Source organism: Dendrobates tinctorius, unplaced genomic scaffold, assembly GCF_039654945.1.
Source record: "Dendrobates tinctorius isolate UK_male_01 unplaced genomic scaffold, ASM3965494v1 ptg000162l, whole genome shotgun sequence".
In the NCBI taxonomy this organism is placed as follows: Eukaryota; Metazoa; Chordata; class Amphibia; order Anura; family Dendrobatidae; genus Dendrobates; species Dendrobates tinctorius.
In genome coordinates this window covers 64,991,503-65,014,299 of record NW_027361829.1, presented here as the reverse complement: position 1 = coordinate 65,014,299, position 22,797 = coordinate 64,991,503, and the positions used below count along the sequence as shown (strand labels likewise).

The window sequence follows — 22,797 nt, the reverse complement described above, 5'->3', positions numbered from 1 at the left end:
ATCGTGGGTGATACACTGGACCTTGGGACAGAAGGTCCGGGAGCTCTGGGAGAATCCATGGCTGGGACACAGACATCTTCGTCAGCCAAGGAAACCACGGTCTCCTGGGCCAGAATGGGGCTACTAGGATAACGCGAGCCCTGTCCTCTCGAATCTTCCTCAGCACTATCGGAATCAAATTCAGTGGGGGGAAGGCATACGCCAGGTCAAAGTTCCAAGGGATCAGGAGAGCGTCAATGGCATATGGGTTCTCTCTGGGATCCAAAGAACAAAACAGAGGGGTTGTCTGTTCCTTTTGCTGGTGAACAAGTCTATTTCCGGTAATCCCCACCTGTGTACAATCTGTCTGAAGATGGCCATCTTTAGTGCCCACTCTCCTTGCTTGAGCCTGTTGCGACTTAGGAAATCGGCTGTTATATTGTGTTTTCCTTTTATATGGAGGGATGTAAGGGATAGAAGGTGAACCTCGGCGATCTCAAAGATATGATTCGCCACTTCCATTAAGGGCCTGGACCGGGTTTTCCCCTGGTGGTTAATGTAGGCTACAGTTACCTGGTTGTCTGAGAATAGCCTGACGTGTTCGCCCTTCCCTAAATGGGCGGTGCAGTGAGATTCCGAGTGCCCCACGATTAGTAGATCGTTTAGATAGGGGATCACGAGAATGTCTTGTTCGTGCAAATGAGCCATAACCTCAGCCATTATCTTTGTGAAGACCCGGGGTGCCACTGCAACCCCGAAGGGAAGTGCCCTGTATTGGAAGTGGCATATAATTCCGCCAAGTGAAACTGCCACCCCTAGAAATTGATGATTATCTGCGTGTATCGGGACGTGATAATAGGCATCTTTAAGGTCTAAGACTACCATAAAGCACCCACTGAATAGCAAGTTAATAGCGGATTTCACACACTCCGTTTTGAAAGAGTGAATTTCAATAAATTTATTGAGGCTTCTGAGACTAATGATGGTGTGTAAGGAGCCGTCTGGCTTCTTGACTAGAAAGAGGGGGGAGTAGAACCCCTTACCTCTTTGTAGCTCAGGAACCCTCACCAAGACACCCTTCTGGAGAAGTTCCCGTACCTCCGACTCCAACACCTCCTGTTCTGTAGATGAAGAGCGGATGGGGGTTAGAAGAAGTTTCTCATGCTGGGTTCTCTGGAACTCAAACCTCAATCCCGTTCTGATAATGCTCCGTATCCATGGGCTATTTGAAATACTTGATCAGGCTGGGTAGAAGGCCAACAGTCCCCCCCGCCCCCCCCCCCCCCCCCCCCCCCCGACCTGGGCCGGCAGTCATTTGGGATTACTATGGTCCCGTGGGGTATTAAACATATACCCCCTACCTTTCCTCCTGCTGTCATATCTGGGTCTCTCTCTTGTTGCTCTCCTATGGTCAGACCACCTTCTGTAAGAGTCCCGTCTGTAAGATGACCTTTCTAAGTAGGGGAATCATATCTTGCTGTCGCCAGCTTTCTCTAACAGTTCATCCAGCACTTTACCAAATAAATGGACCCCTTCACATGGGATGCCGCATAACTTTGATCTGGCCTGCATGTCACCTGGCCAACATTTAAGCCACAAGGCCCTATGGGTGGCATTGGAGAGGGCCGTGGATCTGTATGCTAACTTCAGAGTCCGCTGACGCATCTGAGAGGAAGGCCGCCGCTCCCTGGATTGTAGAAAGGGAGGAAAGGATGTCCTGTCTTGGGACTTTATCTCTAAGCTGCTCTTCTAAATGGTCCAACCATACCATTAAGGACCTGGCAGTGCACGTGGCAGCGATCGCTGGTCTGAGGGCTCCTGCTGATGTCTCCCAGGTTCCCTTAAGGAAGACGTCGGCCTTCCTATCCAGCGGGTCCTTTAAACTACCAAGGTCCTCAAAGGGTAGGGAAGTTTTTTTGCACGCTTTGGCGACTACTGCGTCCAGTTTTGGGGCTTTGTCCCATGAGGATGAAGCTGCCTCCTCAAATGGATACCTTCTTTTGAAGGCGGGTGGCAGGGAGCTTTTCCTCTCGGGCTTTTTCCACTCCCTTGTGATCAGTGCGCTGATTTTGTCTACCTACGGAAAGGACCTTTGATTTTTCCGGTCCAACCCCCTGAACATCGAATCCTGCACAGACTTCTCTGTCGGGGTCTCCTCAATCTCCATTGTGCTGTTTACCGCCTTTACTAGATGACTGACTCGTTCTAGCGGAAATCAGGAGTGGGCCGATCTGGCTGATGATGATTATGATGATGATGATTGATTAGTCTGATCTTAACTCTTGTAAGTCGCTGTCTGAGACAAAAACGGGGGATCTAGGAGACTTCCCTTTAAACCCCGTGTCCGGAGATAGGGATCTGACCGAACCCCTAACCTCCGGCCTATCTCCTGCAGACTGGAGGTAAAGTCGGAGGTCTCTTCTGTGACTAGGCAATGTATGCAGGGTCTACACAGCTTCCTTCCATGACCGTCTGGAAGGGGAGCCCCGCACTTGGCACACTCTGCTTGCTTTTCCCGGAGCACTTTTTCCCCTGACAGATTGGAGAGAGGGAACATAAGGGGAAACAGAAAATCACTAAGGTGAACTTTCTCGTAGCTCACCCCTGGCGTGTAACAGAGTGGTACCGGATTCTGTGGGGAGTCCATCATAGCCGCCGATCCTTTACGGCTCGTGGACTTTTCAGGTTTCGCCTTCTGGATAGATTTATGCCTCCCAGAGCGGCTGCTGCTGATAGACCGCTGCTGGGACTTTTCTGAAGGTTGTGGCTGTGGCTGCTCATCCAGAGAATCTGCATGCTCCAGTGACGCCATTATGCACTATACAGGGCCAGAAGCGTCCCGCAGCTGACCCCCCCCCCCCCCAGGTACCGCCCCCGATGGGGCCAGCAGGTGTCTCTCATCCAGGCCTGCCGAGTACCCCTTGGCATGTACGGCTCCTCCCCCCCGACCGCGCCCGCTGCGAGAACCGGGGACCCCCGACCAGGGCGTGCGCTGCCCCGGACACGCCGAGGCCGTCATACTCCCCCAGAGGTGCCCCCCCTGACGTCACCGCCTCGGCCTACAGTGCATGCCCGGCACGTCATATGGCACGCCCAGGCCGCGACATCGGCCGGCGCACGATAGTCAGCGGCCCGCCTCCTCCGGTGGAAGCAGCCGCCCCGGGCCACGCCACGGATGCCCCCGGGACCGCAAGAGCCTCCGCAGGACCAGACCAGGAGGGGCTGCCAGAATATACTTACCGGGTACTGGCGTCGGGCCTCCAGAAGCAGGCACTCCCCCTGAAGGCCTCTTCCACCTGCTGCCGCCTGCACCAACAGTCCCCCTGCCGTGCGGCGCTTCCGGTGCTCCGGACAGACCGAGGCAGGAGTGCTGCCTGAACCGGCCTGCCGGGCCTAGGATTCCACTGAAAAAACTTCGGACTCCGAAGAGGTATGTCTGAAGGGATCCACTGTCAGGGGCAGGAAACTAACTGAGGCGGGAGAGAGGGGCGCCCTTTTTTATGTCTGTAGGTTTCCTGTCCCCGAAGGGCGGATCCCCTCTCTCGTGGTGCTGTCATGGCGTCTGAATAAAAAATAATAAAACTTAGAATCGCCTCCTGTGCTGGCGCTGTTCCTGCGGTGTGACACGTGACGCCTGGCACCCAATCAGCGCTGGCATCATTGTCTCCACCTTCGGGAAAAACTAAACAAGAAGAGGAAGTGAGAGATCATCTGCAGCGCGGACTGCCTCTTCAGGTTCAGTTTGTCCGAAGGAGGAGACAGCGCTGATTGGGCACCGGGCGTCACATGTCACAACACCGCATGAGAGCCCCGGGGAGAGCGAGTGCCGACACCGCGGGCACAGAGCCGGCATGGGAGGTGAGTATAGGCTTTATTTTTTTTATTGGGGCCAAACATTTAGTTTAGGAAAGGGTTTTCCTAGTAGTGGACTAAGTAGGTGCTGAGCTGCAATACTAATTCATCAGCTCCCCACGATCGTATTGCATAGGGCTTATGGGAGCCTATGGGCACATGAAACGTTGATTGCTCCAATAAAGTATTGCTATCAGTGGTATTTAAATGGTTTAACAGCAGTGATTGGCGCTAGCTCCAGGCGCTGTACATACAGGCAGAATTAGTCCGTGTAATACAGTCAGCATCCGCTGTTTTTGGAGCGGGCTCCCAAACCCCCTGCACACATGCTGACTCCAGCGCGGTCCTTATCTGTATATCAATATCCCAAGCATTGCTTATTTAGTGACACGCAGAAATAACATTTATAAGTAACTGTAGAATTGAAAAAAATAAAAAAAATGCAGTAGCCAGTGAAATTCTATAAGCAATCATTGTGTGTATATGGGCTTTCTGTAGATGGGATGTAGATGTAGAGCTGTCTTCAAGTGGTTATCCACTACTGGATAACCCCTGCTTACTCCAAGCTGCAGCCATTACTATATGTGATGTGACCTCTTGTCACCCATCCCACCCCCCTGTAAAGCTGTTATCTTGGACTTTAATTACTTTATCATATTGAGCTAAGAACTTACAGGCATGTGGTTATTAGTTAACTACCGGCCATCGCCCTGCCTCTGCTGATGTCTCGTTGACAGAGCAACGTCTTCTCTTCTGCTTTGTGGATGGGGCGTCACTGATGCCATATTTATTCACAGGCTAATTTCTGCTACCTAACTGCGAGGAGCTGTGTGACGCCCCATCTGCTGAGCAGAAGAGATGGAGGTGAAATGAAGCCGGGGGAGCGCTGTCAGAGAAGGTCCCCGTGCAGAACAGGCAGGTGGTTAGCAAGTACCTACTGGTAAGTTTTTAGCCCCATAAATAATAAAAGTTCTTGATAACCCCTTTAAATTTTTATGATTTTAACGTTGCACTAAAATGTGAATGATTCTTGTAGACTCATGCAGATTTTGGCGAGTGCTCTGTAATCATGAAATCTGTGTGAAAACCACCCACAAAACACTTCTCGTGTAGAATGGGAGATCTCCATGTTGTATTTGAGACCAATGTGGATTTTTCTGCCACCAATTTGCACATTGCCGATTATAAGTGAATTGTAACTTATTACATTTGTGTGTGCATGGTGTCTACCTGTAAAGCATGGCCGGTGGCCATAGATAAGACCCAGCTGAAACTGCACATCCACTGCAAAACATAAAAAGGCAATCTTGGATTGCTTCCCTGGCACTGAGCAATCCCCTGTGTGAACAACGCCTTGTATTTCAGTTTTCTTTTATGTTCTGTTTTTTGTTTTTTTTCTCTTATTGTTTTTAGAATGTGTCTGAATGCAGGTGTTAGACGAGTATTCCCAGGAGGTAGAATATGCAGGGTACAGTTATATGTAATGTATGCCTTCCTCTTATATGGGGTATATAGATTAAAGAATAATTTTACCCAACAGTATATTGACTTCTAGATCCAAATAAACACATACAATACCAGAGAAGTTTGAGCACACCTCTTCATGCAATGGCTTTCCTTGTACTTGTTGGAATGTGCACATTGTAGATTCAGACTCAAGGCGGCAAAACCGTGGAGGAGCACATATGGAAAAAAGGAGTTCAGAAAAAAGTGTGCAAGAAATCAGAATGTGTTATTCCTTAGATTCCTCAATGCACCCCCTGTATCCTCTGATGACAGCTCTTCAGCCCCTTTGGTATTCTCCAAAGCTGCTTCATCAGGTAGTCACCTGAAATGGCTTTCCAACAGTCTTGAAGGAGTTCCCAGAGGTGCTGAGAACTTGTTGGCTGCTTTGTCCTCTCTGTGGTCCAACTCACCCCAACCTACCTGACTTTGGTTGAGTTTGGATGACTCTGGAGACCATGGCATCTGAGGCAGCACCCCATCATCTTCCTCCGTGGTCCCATAGCCTTTAAGTAGCCCGGAGGAGCTGTGCTTTGTGTCATTGTCCTGTTGGTGCAGAATGTGGTGGCCACGCTGGCCAAGTATACCCTGAATTTGAACATAAACGTTTTGCCAATGTCGCTTTAACCTCTTGTTGGCCAAACAACCCAGGTACTTTTTTATCAATTTTCTTTCTCCAAGTGGTGGTTTAACTATTTCAACTTCTTTCTTCAGCAAACAAAATTTATTTTTGCAGCGTTTTTGTTTCAGTGTTACCATGTCCCATAGAGGCAGTGGAATTGCAGCTGCTTCTTTACACTAAATGATGCTCCTTAAACTCCTTAATCATCATGAAATGCTTTTGTCATCTTGAGAGCTCTAATAGTTGGGACTCTGCTTTCTCCTGCTGTATAGCAACAGGTTTAATCCTGGCAGTACAATTACCGTCGCCCGTTATTGAAAGGCATTTTATGTGTTAACCTTGAGTCTTTGTGATAATTTTTCTTTTGTTTTTCAAAAAGCCTGTTATTTGTTCATCTTGGTCGAAAACATTTGTTGCAGAAATATTGAAGGCTTTGTTCACACTTGTCATCAGATCCATTATACAATTAATGTGATGTTTGCTAATATCCCCTTTCTAAAAAACACCGCTAATTCATAGTTATTAGACCGCAGCATTCATGAATAGCTAAGAGAAAAGTGTAGTAGCGAGAAGCGCCAAATTTACCATTGTGTGCTGCGCTGATAAATATGGTGCCATTTTTGCTGGTCTTTTAGATGTTTCTGTATCCTGTCTAGCTTTGACCACATTAGTAAGTCTGTGTTTATTATTATTATTACATAATATATTATTTTTTCATTGCCCTTAAGGCTGTGTTCATAACGTAGTTTTTTTTTTTTTGCAATTCGTGGCGATTTTAAACGCACGATTTTGTCGCGAAAACGCAAAAAAAAAGCATCCTATGGGATTCCACGCAGCACGTTCATTCTTTGTGCGAAATCGCGGGAAAATCCGCACACATAGGATTGCATTGTTCCGCTTAGGCTGAGTTCACACGTGGCGTTTTTTTCGCGTTTCTGCGGCGGTTTTAACCGCGAAAATGCAAAAAATAAGCATCCCATGCATTCCTATGGGATTCCGCAATGCTGTGCTAATGCTGCGGTTTTTACCTCAGCGGAATTGCTTCGTGGTAAAAAACGCAGCATGCTAATTAATTTTGCGGAATCGCGGCGATCCCGCACCCATAGGAATGCATTGTTCTGCTTACTTTCCGCATGTGGCTGTGCCCACCATGCGGAAAGTAAGCAGAACATTTGCGGATGGTACCCACGGTCCGGAGGAGAGGAGACTGTCCTCCGGGCTTTGGGTACCATATCTCTGTAAAAAATAGAATTTAAAATAGAAAATATTGTTATTCTCACCTTCTGACATCCCGCGCAGCCTTCCCGCCTCTCTCCACGCTCCCGGTCCCAGTAAGCCTTCGCGAATGACTGTGAGACGTCGCGATCCCGCGAGAACAGACATCATTGCGGTAATTGTCGCAAAGGATTACTGGGACCGGGAGCGTGGAGAGAGGCGGGAAGGCTGTGCGGGACGTCAGAAGGTGAGAATAACAATATATATTTTTTTCTTTATTATTTTTTACATTCTATCTTTTACTATTGATGCCGCATAGGCAGCCTCAATAGTAAAAAGTTGGCCACACTCGTCAAACTATGTTTGACGAGTGTGACCAACCTGTCAATCAGTTCTCCAAGCGATGTTCCAGATCGTTTGGAAAACGCTAGCAATTCTGCAAGCTAATTAAGCTTGCAAGATGCTAGTTTTCCGTGGGAAAATCGCGGGAATTTAAAATGCGATAATTTTTTTTTTTTTTTTTTTTTTTTTTTTTTTTTTTCCCCCCGCGGAATGGAATTCCGGAATTCTCGCGGTAATTTCCGCTACGTGTGAACCCAGCCTTACTTTGCATGTGGCTGTGCCCACCATGCGAAAAGTAAGAACATTTGCGGATGATACCAACGGTCTGAAGGAGAGGAGATTCTCCTCCAGGCTCTGGGTACCATATCCCTGTAAAAAATAGAATTAAAATAAAAAAATCGTCATATTCTCACCTTCCGATGTCCCTCGCCGCGTCACCAGGTCTCAGCGATGCTCCCTGCAAGTCCCGTTCCCAGTAATGCCTTGCGACAATGACCTTTGACGTCGCGGTCTCGGGATGATCGGGAACGCTGCGTGGGACACCGGAAGGTGAGAAAAACACCATTTTTTATTTTTAACATTAGATCTTTTTACTACTGATGCCGCATAGGCAGTCTTAATAGTAGGGAGGATAGGGAAAACTGCATACCTGTAACCCTATTAACCTCCTTTTTCATACACTGTCTTGTGCTGCTATATGGACCCGAATACCCGGCAGGGGACCTCTGAAAAATACGCCGGGGCGCTTATGTCCATGATTAATGGTGAGACTGAACCATTTTTTAAATGAGCACTGATACGCACGAGCACTATTATGTTTATGTGTTGTCTTAGATTTTAATGGATTATTAAAGGATATGTTTTATTTTGAATGTGAATCCTCCAAGCTATTGACGCCACACTCGTCAAACACTACGTTTGACGAGTGTGACCAACCTGTCAATCAGTTTTTCAAGCGATGCTATAGATCGCTTGGAAAACGCTAGCATTTTGCAAGCTAATTAAGCTTGCAAATCGCTAGTTTTTCCGCGGGAATTTAAAATGTGGTTTTCGCGCATATTTCCTGTGGAATGGAACTCCGGAATTCCACACGTGTGCACATAGCCTTAATGCTTGAGCAGTGTTCACATATCCTCTGCTCTTTGACTCCAGAATCGAAGCAGGTTGCCTTTTTTGTCCCATAAACACACACACCATAGACTTATCATTGAAGGCGATTATTAAATAAAAAAAGACCACTTTATTAACGCCTTACAAATGACTTTCTCAAATTAAGCCAGATTTAAAATTGCACCTAGACCAGGTGATTATGCAGGAGACTGGAGCCATATACACGTGTATGGCCCATGCTGCATTCCATAGAGTATTCTTTCCCTTGTAACCAATGCTTTTTCAGAAGGCTACAGATAAATCCAGACTGATCTTTGACTTTACTGAAGTTCATGCAGTTTATCAGGGTGCCAGTATTTTTCACTTTTTAGCAATAATGTTCCAGACTGAGAAAATATTTACCACTCTTGGCATTTTTTGTGTTTTGCTACCTCACAAAATGGAATTTCACATTTTTTTGAGGGTTTGCATCAGTTCATGTAAAGAACATGTCTACAACTATGAACATTTGGTTTTTTTATTGTGAAGCAAACAACAAATAGGAAAAAATAACTAAAAATGTCAGTGTGCATAACTTCGCCCTCCTAAAGTCAGTATTTTGTAGAGCCTCCTTTTGCGGCAATTACATCTGCAAGTCGCTTTCTATAAGTCTCTGAGCTTTCTACATCTTGCCACTGAGATTTTTGCTTATTCCTCAAGGCAAAACTGCTCCATCTACTTCAGGTTAGATGGTTTCCTCTGGTAAACAGCAATCTTCATGTCTGACCACAGATTCTCAATTGTATTAAGGTTTGGGCTTTTACTAGGCCACTCTACAACATTTACATGTTTCCCCTTATACCACTTAGTGTTGCTTTAGTAGGATGCTTTGGGTCCTTGTATTGTTGGAAGGTGAACCTCCATCATAGTGAAATCACTGACAGATTGAAACAGGTTTTGCTCAAGAATATCCCTGTATTTTGTACCATCCATCTTCCTTTCAGTTCAACTCGGACAATTTTGCCTGTCCCTTCTGCAAAAATACATCCCCACAGCATGATGCTGCCACCACCATGTTTCACTGTGGGGATGGTGTTCTTGGAGGTAATCAGTATTGTTTTGGCCCCAGACATAGCGTTTTCCTTAGTGGCCAAAAAGTTCCATTTTGGTCTCATCTGACCACAGCACCTTTCGCCAAACAATTAGGAAGTCTCTCACTTGTCTTTTGGCAAATACAAAAATTGTGAGGCTTGTTCTGAATGTAAGTAAGTCTTTTTTCTGCTCACTCTTCCATAAAGGCAACCTCTCTGGAGTGTACCAAATATGGCTCATACTCGCTGTCGAGAAATACGGACGGATTGCACTCAGACCAATGTTATTCAATAGGTGACATCTCATTTGCGATTTTTTTTTTTTTTTTTTTTTTCTTCTCAGACAAAATCGGACTGAGACGAGACTCGCCAATACAAGTCAATGGGTGCGAGAAAAAATCGGACATCACTCGCACGATTTATATGCTCCGGTGTCCTTTGAAAAGCTGGCAATTCATGTCCGGCTACTGTAAAATCACACTGACAGCTCACAAAACACTAGGTATATACATATAGAATACATACATATATGACCAAATTTATTATGCTGCTAATCCAACTGAAGCCATCATTCTCCTGGAATAAAAATTTAAAATTAAAAACCAACAATATCCATACCTCTCCACAGTTCAGTCAGGTCCCCTGCAACAATCCATCACAAGGGGTTAATTAGTTTACAACCGGGACCGGTGCTAATGCTACCGGCCCGGCTGTAAACCACTGCAGAATGAATGAAATCATGTCTGCGCAGGCGCCCCAGCTGACCGGAGATGAACTCATAAGCGTGGGAAAGTTTCTGAACTTTTTACCATGATCCTGAGTTCACCTCAGGTTGGCCGGGGACTCCGCTCAGCCTCAGTGACTTCAGAAGAACGATGGCTTCAGTTGGATTGGCAGCATAATAAATTTGGTCAAAAACTGTCATTATTTCATTAAAATAATTTTTAAATGTCTTTTTTAACCCTTTACTACTATAGGATTAATAATGGATAGGTGTCTAATTGACACTACTCCATTATTAACCCGGCTTAATGTCACCTTTCAATAGCAGGGTGACATAATCCCGTTATTAACCCATGAGCCACCAGTAAAGGCAATTGGAATAGAGAGGCTAAGTGCCAGAAAAGGCGCATCTTATAGATGCGCCTTTTCTGGGGTGGCTGGGGGCAGATGTTTGTAGCTGGGGGGGCAATAACCATGGTCCCTCTCTAGGCTATTAATAGCTGCCCTTAGTAACTGGCTTTTCCTCTCTGGCGGAGAAAATTGCGCAGGAGCCCACACAATTTTTTTTTCCATGAATTAATCCTTTAATTTTATACCTACAGCTCAAAAATTTTACACACATAACCTACTAACATTATTAGTCAGGGACATACGGTATATAAATCTTACTGACATGCAATGGTTTACTAAATGTAAACCTTGTCTCATATCCTGTTGGCTTTTGCAATAATTTTACAAAAGCCAACAAATGAATTAACGGCTATTCTGCTATTTCTCTCTCAAAAACAATATACAATATATATTTTCTTACAATGCTATTTTTAACATGATCTTTTACATAGAGCAGTTCTGTTAAAATCGCATTGCATACGCATGTCATACGGATGTTCCATGGAAAAATCGCACGGAAATCGCATTACACTTGCATGACTCTCGTCCGGTTTTTCGGTGCGGAAATTGGACCTTTTTTTTTTTTTTTTTTTTGTCACAAAGGGGTATGAGCCCTTATTGTGGTCATATGGACAGATACTCCAGTTTCTGCTTGTGAACATTGCAGCTCCTTCAGGGTTACCAGTGGTCTCTGCTGCCTCTCTGATTAATGCCCTCCATTTGATGATAATGGATTTGATGGTGCTTCGGGTGATCATCAGCGTTTGGGATATATTTGTATAACCCAACCTTGATTTGTACGTCTCAACAGCTTTGTCCCTGACTTGTTTGGAGATCTCCTTGGTCTTCATGGTATTGTTTGGATAGTGGTGCCTCTTGCTTAAAGGTGTTGCAGCCTCTGTGGCCTTTCAGAAAAGGTAAAGTGTATATACTGACAGACCATGTAACACTTACACAGGTAGAATTCCTTTAACTAAGCATGTGACTTATGAGGCTGTGTGCACACGCTGCGGTAAAGGTGCGGATTCATCCGCGCGGATTTTGTACAATCTGCAGGTGAAACCGCAGGTCAAAAGACCTGCGGTTTTACCTGCGGATTGTTCTGCGGTTTTGCCCTGCGGTTTTTCATCTCCTCAATGGAGGAGATGGCAAACCGCAGGAGAATCCGCAGAAAGAATTGACATGTCAATTCTTTCTGCGGATTGAAAACCGCAGATAATCCGCGCGGAAAATTCCGCACCGTCTGCACTGCGGTTTTTGATTCCCATAGGGAATCATTGTACTGTACACCGCAGCAGAAACTGCTGCGGGTCCGCAGCGGCCAAAACCGCTGCGGAACCACAGCAAAATCCGCAGCGTGTGCACACAGCCTGAAGGTAATTGCTTGCACCAGAAATTTTAGGGGCTTCGTAGCAAAAGGTGAATACATATGCACATGCCAATTTTTATTTATTTGATACCATAAATTTAATTTATGCCTGTATTTTTCTCACTTCACCAACTTAGACTATCTAGTACTGATGCATCACTCACAAATCGGATTACAAAAATATTTGTACTCAGGTTGTAATGTAACAAAATAGGTAAAAAGCCAAGAAGGGTGAATACTTTCACAACCCACTGTACAAAAGAGACAGAAACCCACATAAAGGCTATTAAAACAGTCATGAAGAGACCTCTTTAGGAAAGCGTATACATCCTGGGGAAGAGTCAATGACAATAGGAGAAAACCCCAGACTAAGAATTGTTGCTGTCACATTTGCATTCCTGTTTGAAGTTTTACTATCCTGAAACTTATACAAGATGTCATGTGATATTTTTGGGGCGAGAGCATTTATCTTGGGCGTAGAACATCAGAAATGGTGCCAAAAATTGTATCTGTTTTACAGCGGGCTTTCTGATTTTATCACTGTTTCTGTCCTTTTTACTGCGCAGCATGCTGTAATAATTTGTCCTATATGGTAACATATATGTTTCAGGAGCCTAGTTCTGGTGACGTGCTTATGTCCGGGAGCCTGGTTCTGGTGACATGCTTATGTCCGGGAGCCTGGTTCTGGTGACTTGCTTATGTCCGGGAGCTTGGTTCTGGTGACGTGCTTATGTCCGGGAGCTTGGTTCTGGTGACGTGCTTATATCCGGGAGCCTGGTTCTGATGACGTGCTTATATCCGGGAGCCTGGTTCTGATGATGTGCTTATATCCGGGAGCCTGGTTCTGATGACGTGCTTATATCCGGGAGCCTGGTTCTGATGACGTGCTTATATCCGGGAGCCTGGTTCTGATGACGTGCTTATGTCCGGAAGCCTGGTTCTGATGATGTGCTTACGTCCGGGAGCCTGGTTCTGGTGACGTGTTTACGTCCGGAAGAATGGTTCTGATGACGTGCTTACGTCCGGAAGCCTGGTTCTAATGACGTGCTAATGTCAGGAAGCCTGGTTCTGGTTACGTGCTTATGTCCTGGAGCCTGGTTCTGGTGACGTGCTTTTGTCTGGGAGCCTGGTTCTGGTGAAGTGCTTATGTTTCAGGAGCCTGGTTCTGGTGACGTGCTTATGTCTGGGGGGAGCCTGGTTTTGGTAGTGTTTTTTTTTTTTTTTTTTGTATTTTTTTTGTATTTTTTATTTTATGCTCTGCCATTTGTGTCTGATGCTATTACTACAGTTAATGCTGGAAGGATGTATATCTTTGTACCGTGTTAGCCAGTAGATAGAAAAATATTCAGAATTGAGAGTCCTCAGTGGTTGATACCATCTTTTCAGTTAGCCATTAAAAGGTAACACATTGCAAGCTTTCGAGACTACTCAGGTCTCTTCATCAGGCATTGACTAATACAAAATCTGAAAAATCACATATTCCTACACAACATGGCACAGAAAAAATGCAATAGATAAGACAAGTGACGCGAAGCAGAACTATCACTGTGGGAGAGGGAGAAACATAAATATTGGACCAGTTCATAGATAAGGAGTCTGGATGTTTTATTGTCCTCTAATTGGGGTCTCCTAATGTGTTGTGATGTCCCCACTCAGAACTAAGGAAAAGGGATTCTAACAACCAAGAAGAGTTCAGACTGGACACCTCCACCTGGACACAACCCTCATTTGGATAAATACATAGGCTCCTTCAGACATTTGTGAAAATCCAAAATCATAGACACTAACAGGAGACAAGCATCCAACATCAGTGCCCAGGAGAGAAAGGCCATACAGTCTTTAAAAACCAACAAAGAAATCATTAAACGTGTTGACAAGGGAGGTGAAATGGTCATGATGAATACGTCAGACTACATGAAGGAAGCAAACAGACAACTTATGGACACATATATGCTACTACAAAAAATTGGAGTTGGATCCTACACAGGACTATTACAAGGAACTAAACAAGTTGGTATCTTGTCTGCCTGACCAGTCCATAAGAGTCGGCGATAACCTGATACCAGAGAGTCCAAGAATAGGGACATTCTACATGCTTCCCAAAATCCACAAATCTGGAAATCCAGGGAGACCAATTATTTCATGTGTGGGCACCCTTACTGAGCAGGTATCTGCATGGGTAGAGGGTATTCTTAAACCACTGGTGAAGGATGCACCCAGCTACATTCATGATACAACTGACCTATTGAATAAACTAGCAGCAATAGGTCCTCTACCACAAGGAACCATCCTGGCCACCATGGATGTGGAATCTTTGTACTCCCATACCAGGATGGATTAAATGCCTGCAAATTCTTCATGGAAAACACAGGGACTGATGCTGTGGTGAAACTTATAAAATGTATCCTCACCCACAATTGCTTTGAATTCGACAATAAGATCTATCTACAGTTGACTGGCACAGCTATGGGAAGTAAAATGGCTCCACAATATGCAAATCTTTTCATGGCCAAGCTTGAAAGCGACTTTTTGTCCTCATGTCCCATCAGGCCTCTGGCCTACATCCGCTTCATTGATGATCTTTTAATCATCTAGATGGAGTCTGAGCAACAGCTAAAGACGTTCCATGAACAGTTTAATCAATTTCATCCCACCATCATCTTAACACTCAACTACTCCAGCACTGAGATTAACTTTTTGGACACCATCATTAAGCTAGAAAACAATGAAATAGAGACATCCCTGTATCAGAAGCCAATCGACCGTCCAACATCCCTTAAATGGGACAGTTTTCATCCAAAGCACATAAAGAACTCTATTAACTATAGCCAAGCCATCAGATACAATCGCATATGGTCCAACCCCATGGATAGAGATGAACACCTTGGTCGCCTCAAAAAGACCTTTTTGAATCAGGGCTACCATCCAAGAACAATTGAAAACCAAATTACAAGGGCTACCAGAATGTCAAGGAATTATTTGCTACATTACAAAGCTAAGGAAGAAAATAACCGGGTGTCTTTAGTAGTCACCTACAACCCAAATCTGGAAGAGCTAAGGGGAGCTGCAAGGAAATTACAACCTATACTACAAAAAGATGCCCGATTACAATCCATTTTTCCAGACCCCCCACTACTGTGCTTTAGGCAGCCCCCAAATCTAAAGGCCCCGTCACACTAAATGATATCCCAGCGATCCCACCAATGATCCGACATGATGGGATCGCTGGGACATCGTTAGGCTGATCGCTGGTGAGCTGTCACATAGACAGCCCCAGCGATCAGGACCAGCGACGCTGGTTTCTAATGTAAACGTCTGGTATCCAGGAGCCGCGCGACTCCTGGATACCCGCTGTTTACCTTGGAAACCAGAGTGTACGCCGGTTTCCAAGGTAAACAGCGGGTATCTAGGAGCCGCGGCTTCTGGATACTCAACGTTTACATTAGCAACCAGCGTCGCTGGTCTCTCGCTGCCACACGCATGATCAGCGATAACCGGCAGGGGGGCCGGTTGCTGATCCCCTTCACACAGCGATCTCGCTGGCGAGATCGCTGATGTGTGACGGGGCCTTTAGAAGCATCATTGTCAGAAACTCCATGTCCTCTCCAACAGCTGCAGGAACCTTTCCTTGCAACCAGAAAAAATGTAAAACCTGTCCATTTATAATGACCACGGACAAGATAAAGATCCCCAATTCACATCAGGACTACAAGATCCCAGGTACTTTCAGATGCATCACATCTAATGTGGTGTACTTAATTATTTGTACTAAATGTCCAACTGGGGGTCTGTATGTGGGGGAGACCGGGCAAAAACTGAGAACAAGGATGAATTCTCATCACCACACAATAAGAGAAAAAAAGAATGGATGTACCTGTGGCAAAACAGTTTTGTATGCCTGATCATAACACCATGGATGTGAAGTTACTGGTATTGAAAAGTAACTTCACATCCCAGAGAGAGAGAAGAGTCTGGGAGTTCAAGCTCATGATGACCTTTGACACTTTCAATGCTGGAATGAATGTGTCGCATGGATATTTGTCTTTTTACATCAATTAAGGAATTTGCTCCTAAGACCTTGTGGGGGCATCACAACACATTAGGAGACCCCAATCAGAGGACAATAAAACATCCTCCTTATCTGTGAACTGGTCCAATATTTGTTTCTCCCTCTCCCACAATGATAGTTCTGCTTCACGTCACTTGTCTTATCTATTGCATTTTTTCTGTGCTGTGTTGTGTATAAATATGTGATTCTTCAGATGTTGTATTAGTCAATGCCTGATGAAGAGACCTGAGTAGTCTCGAAAGCTTGCAATGTGTTACCATCTTTTCAATTAGCCATTAAAAGGTATCAACCACTGAGGACTCTCATTTCTGAATAGTTTTCTACAGTTAATGCTGAAATGTTATTCTGTAGTGGAGTCTCGCTGAATGGACAGAATTCTACGACTGTTTTAGACAGAAGTTGAAGCATCTGCCAGTACAGTACAGTACAGGCCCTGTGTGTCTCTTTGATAGAACTATTAGACCTCCATACAAACACATAAATTGTTGGAATGGTATTCTCAGCTTTCAAGGACAATTGTGGGGGGAAAAACATTTTAGTTTAACCATGCTGTTATCTGCATGGATTTGGGAATTTTACAACAAGAGGTCTTTTTATCAAATGTTTATAGCCAGAGAGAAATGTGATTGTGCCCCTTTTGCTTTTTCTTCAGAGAAGTTGAATAATATTACTGATGGGCTCTGTTCACATCAGGTCCAGGGTATTCACTATATGTTATACTGAATGTATTTGGCCTGTAGCAAAGCCAGGTAGGATCCTAGAACTGCAGGTCTTAATGACCCCAGCTTTTTTCGGTTTTGCGTTTTCGGTTTTCCATCAATATGGCCATGTGAGGGCTTATTTTTTGAGGGACGAGTTGTACTTTTGAAAGACATCATTGGTTTTAGCATGTCATGTACTTGAAAACTGGAAAAAATTTCCAAGTGCGGTGAAATTGCAAAAAAAGTGCAATCCCACACATGCTTTTGTTTGGCTTTTTTGCTAGGTTCCCTAAATCCTAAAACTGACCTGCCATTATGGTTCTCCAGGTCATTACGAGTTCATAGACACCAAACATGTCTAGGTTCTTTTTTTTATCTAAGTAGTGAAAAAAAATTCCTAAGTTTGCTAAAAAAAAAACAACAAAAAAAATTGTGCCATTTTCCGATACCCATAGTGTCTCTATTTTTCATGATCTGGGGTTGGTTGAGGACTTATTTTCTTGCATGCTGATCTGACGTTTTTAAGGATACCACTTATATGCAGATACGATCTTTTGATCACCCATTATTGCATTTGAATGTCGAGGAAACCAAAAACGTGATTCTGGAGTTTTGACTATTTTTCTCGCTACACCGTTTAGCGATCAGGTCAATCATTTTTTTTTTTTTTTTTTTTTTTCATTGATCGTGTGATTCTGAACACGGCGATACCAAATATACACGTGATTTTTTTTTATTTTATTTTGAATGGGGCAAAAGGGGGGTGATTTAAACATTTTAAATGTTTTTTTATTTTTTCATATTTTTTAAAACATTTTTTGTTTTTAATTTTAGGCATGCCTCAATAGCCTCCATGGGAGTTTAGAAGCTGCCACAACTTGACCGGCTCTGCTACATATAGGCGATGAGCACATCGCCTATAGGTAGCAGAATTACAGCATTGCTATGAGCGCCAACCACCGGGTGGCGCTCATAGCAATCCGTCATCAACAACCATAGAGGTCTCTAGGAGACCTCTGGTTGTTATGCCAACGCATCGCTGACCCCCGATCACATGATGGGGGTCGGCGGTGCGCGTATTTCCGGCCTAGTGGCCAGAAGCGCTTGTGCTGCTGTCAGCGTTTGACAGCGGCATTTAACTTGTTAATAGGCGCTGGTGGATCGTGATTTCACCTGCGCCTATTGCGGGAACATGTCAACTGTTCAAAACAGGTGACTGGTCCCGTCTTTGATGCAGGCTCACCACCAGAACCCTCATCAAAGCGGGGGATCTGACCTCGGACTTACTATACCGTCCGAGGTCAGAAAGGGGGGTTTAAAGCACCACTCCAGCTTTTTTTTTTTTTTTTTCTCAAGTGGACCACTGGAGTGGTTCTTTAAGTGTAAGACTCCTGCTTCCTCTCAGATTCTCTGCTGCTGTCATCTTCATCTGTTTTCTACATTGGTCCGGTCTGTCTCCGGCAAAAAGTGACCTTCTTGCAGCTCCAGTGTTTCATGGAGCGATGTTGAGGTCACTTTACATTACAAGTCTATGAGAGCGTTGTTCTGGCCTCGATATGGCTCTCAGTCTTGTACTGAGTGTGTGTGACAGTCAGAAGCTACTGTTACAAGATAGAACAGGGGGATTGGAGTGGCACTGAAAAAAACTGAAGATGCTGGAGATTGAGTATATGACTGGGGGCAAGGGGCTTAGATTTAAATTCCCTCTCCAGTACTGAAAAAACCCCCCGCTTGGGTGGTGCTTTAATTAGATAGACCTGGCTTGGTTTAACTAAGAACCAGGAAATGGACTTGCCTTGTGTCAGTCTGCTAGATGTTAAGCAGAGTGGAGTGTGTTGAAGCTGGTGCGTGACCAGCCAAAATGTCAGTTGTATATGGGAGAGAGTCTAGCTTGAGTCTCTCTCTGAATGGAGACTGCACAGGTCAGCTTGGAAAGCTGAGCAGTCTGTGTGTTGGAGCTGCAGAGTAACGTGTGCAAACTGCAGCCTGTTCAGTGTGAACTGTGCGTAAAGTTTTACACTTCTGTTTGGAAGCTGAAGGTGATATCGAGACTAGTAGGACTGTACTTCTGTGTATAAAGTTTGCTCCAGGAGTAAAGACTGTAGTCTGTTCGGGTGAGCCCACACTGACACATATGTCCCTGCTGAATGAACTGTTCATTTGCTGTGATACCATTGTGCCCAGAAGAGGCTTTTTTGTTTTTTTTTATCCCTGGAGTTTTATGAAAGCAATAAAACTGCACTTATTTGGATCAAACCACATTGCCTGTGTGAACGCTACCTAATGCCTACCTGAGAGTCTAACAAAAAGAATAACCTTTTTGACTCCTTTTTTTTTAGAGCGCTGTATAGCCTCCATACCCTTCTATACCGGCTCCGCTTAACTCCATTTATACAGCGACATTCTTCCATGAAAGCATTACTGTACTTTGTGTTTCCATAGAAGACTGCGTTATGAAATGGCAGTGTGCATGTGCCCTAATTGTACATATAATCCACCGGACCAGCATGCCTGAAGAGGGCAGTACTTTAGTGCCTTATTCCCCATGGCATTGCTTATCATATTACTATATGTATGTCCACCATCACGTCTGTGGTTCTGGGGCTTGAGATCTGGCTGTAATGTGTGGTCGCTTATAACCATAGCTGCTCTTAACAAGTCGTAGTTCTACTTAATTTCTAAAAATATTTGCTATTGTTATTGGCTCTTTAGTGGGTTTTTCCCCCTTTTATTAAGCGATGCCTTGAATGTTTCTATCACATGAAGCTGGCGCGCCTGTTCCAGCTTCTCGGTGATAATGTGATGATGTAAGGGCTGACCTTATGACTACATTTTAATTTAATACTGTAGAGTGTTTAAATGTACTTGGATTATGAATCGAGATGTTTTCTTATCTCCGCAAGATAATCATGGGCCAGACGGGCAAAAAATCTGAGAAAGGACCAATATGCTGGAGGAAGCGGGTGAAATCCGAGTACATGCGTCTGCGGCAGCTCAAGAGGTTCAGACGAGCGGATGAAGTAAAGGTACATAGATAAGCCCTGGATTGTGCTTTATATGAGGTTTCATGAGGGCATATGGCCTCGTTCACCTCCTGCTAGAAGCATACTGGTTGTATGGTGTTACAGATCAGCAGAATGGAAACTGCCATTAACGTCTACCTTTAATTACATGGAAAGCAAATATCTGGTCCTTTGGTATTTTCCTTCTAGACCCGATGTATTTCTGGCCCAGAACATATTCCGAGATCTGTAGATCCAGCTGGATTTATACATGCGGCTCCACCCATGAGGATCCCATAGGAGTGATTAGAATAAGCAGTGCATATAAAGGATGCATTTCCTCTGCGAGCCCACCACAGCAAAACTCGCCAGTAAATGCTGCTGTGGAAATGGTGCAGTAAAGCAGCACGTTACACCTTTCAGGTGTAAAGGGTTAAATATAGAGAGCATAGTGTAAAGGTGATTGTTTTCAACTCCAATTATCCCTAGGGAGGGTAACTGCATTCTTGTCCTAGAGACTGGTCCCACCTGACCTTTATTGCTGGTCATAAGTCTAGAGGTTGTGGTGTCACCTCTTATTATATGTAGTGCCATCTGATGCAGCACTAGTGTGAAGTCAGTGGGTCTGTCTGCTACATGTGACATTGTTCTCCAACAACCCGTCCACATGTATTATACTGTAAATTGCTGCAATTTTTGAGTGCAGGATCCACACTGAAAACCTGCAGCACGTGAATTCACCCTAAGGCCATGGTCACACCTCGCGTTTTTGCTGTCCCAGCAAAGTGAATGAAGCTTCTGATATCTGATGAACACGATGCCCATTTCTCCATTGCAGATTTAAATCTGGAGCATGGCAACCCTTTCAGCCTTTTTGAGGCGTTGTTCACCCAATTTAATGAATGGCAAAGAAACACATCAAATACGCGTATTTTAAGCAGTGTTTTTCCTGCCAGTACATCAGTAGTTGCAGTATTTTTTTTACGGCAAATCCTGAAGGTGTGCATAAAGCCTAACTCTACAGTACAAAGACTAGAATGGTTATGGCGGAACCTTGTCTATCACGTTCTGGGGGTAATGACCTTCAATTGTTACTAAAAAACCTTTCTTTCATGATCTTTGCAGGCCATGGATGATACCTTGTTTACATCCAGAGGCATAAAGCTCCTCTAGACCTAGTATTAGGCCACTGTCACCGCAGGGTTTGGTTAGTATTTTGCATGAGTATTTGTTAGCTAAAACTAGAGGTGGAACCAATGTGGAGAGAGACTATTGGAAATACCTTCACCCTCGTATGTTGAGCCCACGTGACGACACATTTCTGTGTGTTCATTTCTGGCTGTGATTTGGTTCTCCTGTGCTTCCAGGGCATGTTTAATTCTAATCGGCAAAAAATTCTAGAACGAACTGAGATTTTAAACCAGGAATGGAAACAACGAAGAATCCAGCCTGTACACATTATGACCTCAGTCAGCTCTCTACGGGGGACCCGAGAGGTAGGAACTGTATAATGTAGATCCTGTCATTTCTTATCCTTATTTCCACTTACGGAGGTGGGAGGCGCTGCAGGTTGACGATAAGTGTCACCCAGAAGCTATTCTCCCATCTTATACATCCTATTTTACTCAGAAGGACAGGTGCACAAAGCCTGAAAAGCTGCCGATGGGTGCCATGTTCTCACTTCTCAATGTTGCAATTAATGGGACCTGCCACTTGATTTAGGCTGCCCAAACCACAGGCAGCATGAATCTAAGCCTGCTTGCTTGTGCAACTTTCTCTGAAACGATCTGGTGTTTCAGAGAGAAAATATAGTGTGAAGAGCTGGCTGACCGTGGAAATAGAGAGCATAGTCAGGCGAAACTAGCCTGGTGCTGCGGCCTGATGGCTTTTCTATGCTCCCTCCATGTGACTGACAGGACTCCTTAAAGGGGTTGTCCGGGCTTTTCACATAATCTCAGTGCATATCTGGGCTGCAGAATTATGACAATAAGTAATTTACTTTCTGTCACTAGTTTGCACGGTTTTCTAGATGTTCTGAACAGAACGTCCGGGGGGGGGTGTTATGGCATTGAAACGAGAACTGGTCGTAACCTCCTACTCTACTCCAAACATGCCCTCTATAGCAACAACCCCACCCTCCATAGCTAAAGGCCCTCCCCGTCCATATGAAGAAGCCCTCATCACACAGTAACAAATTCTCCCCCTCTACCAGCCTCAGTGCAGAGAGCAGACCACCCAGCTGCTCCTCCCCCAGACACACGCTGAACAGTGATCTATGGAAAGTGAAACTAGTGAGGAGGGAAAATCGTCCTGTATTCTGGGCCACGCCATGATTACAATACATAACTCATTATCAGTAATTCCTTAACTCGCTGTCCCAGGCTGCTGGCAGCAGTGAGAACAGACTGTGTGATGGCCAGTGATGGGGGTCTGCAGCTTCTAATCTGCACAGGGGATGGCAGTCACTGATGTAATCTGTTGTGTGACAAAGCCTCTGCTGTGTGAATGAGACAGCTCTGTGTCACTGATGTCTTCACACAGCAGCAGATTTGGTGCAGTGTATGTGTGAGCACTGTGTCTCTAATGACAGAAATACTGATGGGAGCCGCCTGTCCCAGAATACAGGACGATTTTCCCTCCTCACTAGTTTCATTTTCCGTAGAACACACACGTTCAGCGTGTGTCTGGGGGAGGAGCAGCTGCTCTCTGCAGTGAGGCTGCTAGAGGGGGAGGATTTGTTACTGTGTGATGAGGGCTTCTTCATGTGGACGGGGAGGGCCTGTAGCTATGGAGGGTGGGGTTGTTGCTATAGAGGGCATGTTTGGAGTAGAGTAGGAGGTTACGACTAGT

At 44.8% G+C, this 22,797-nt stretch overlaps 1 protein-coding gene across 9 annotated transcripts in view; it reads left to right on the top strand.

Moving 5' to 3' along the window:
• Positions 1-22,797, top strand: part of EZH2 (enhancer of zeste 2 polycomb repressive complex 2 subunit) — a 76,648-nt gene that overhangs the window by 14,268 nt on the left and 39,583 nt on the right. For 7 of the 9 annotated variants that reach the window (XM_073550064.1, XM_073550059.1, XM_073550065.1 and 4 more), the window contains 2 exons: positions 19,849-19,971; positions 21,315-21,443. In XM_073550064.1, coding sequence (XP_073406165.1) covers positions 19,855-19,971; positions 21,315-21,443 — 246 coding nt within the window. In that variant the 5' untranslated portion in view covers positions 19,849-19,854. Of the gene's footprint in view, positions 1-4,628; positions 4,772-19,848; positions 19,972-21,314; positions 21,444-22,797 lie in introns of those variants that run through there. The other 2 variants (XM_073550060.1, XM_073550062.1) reach the window with 1 other exon arrangement.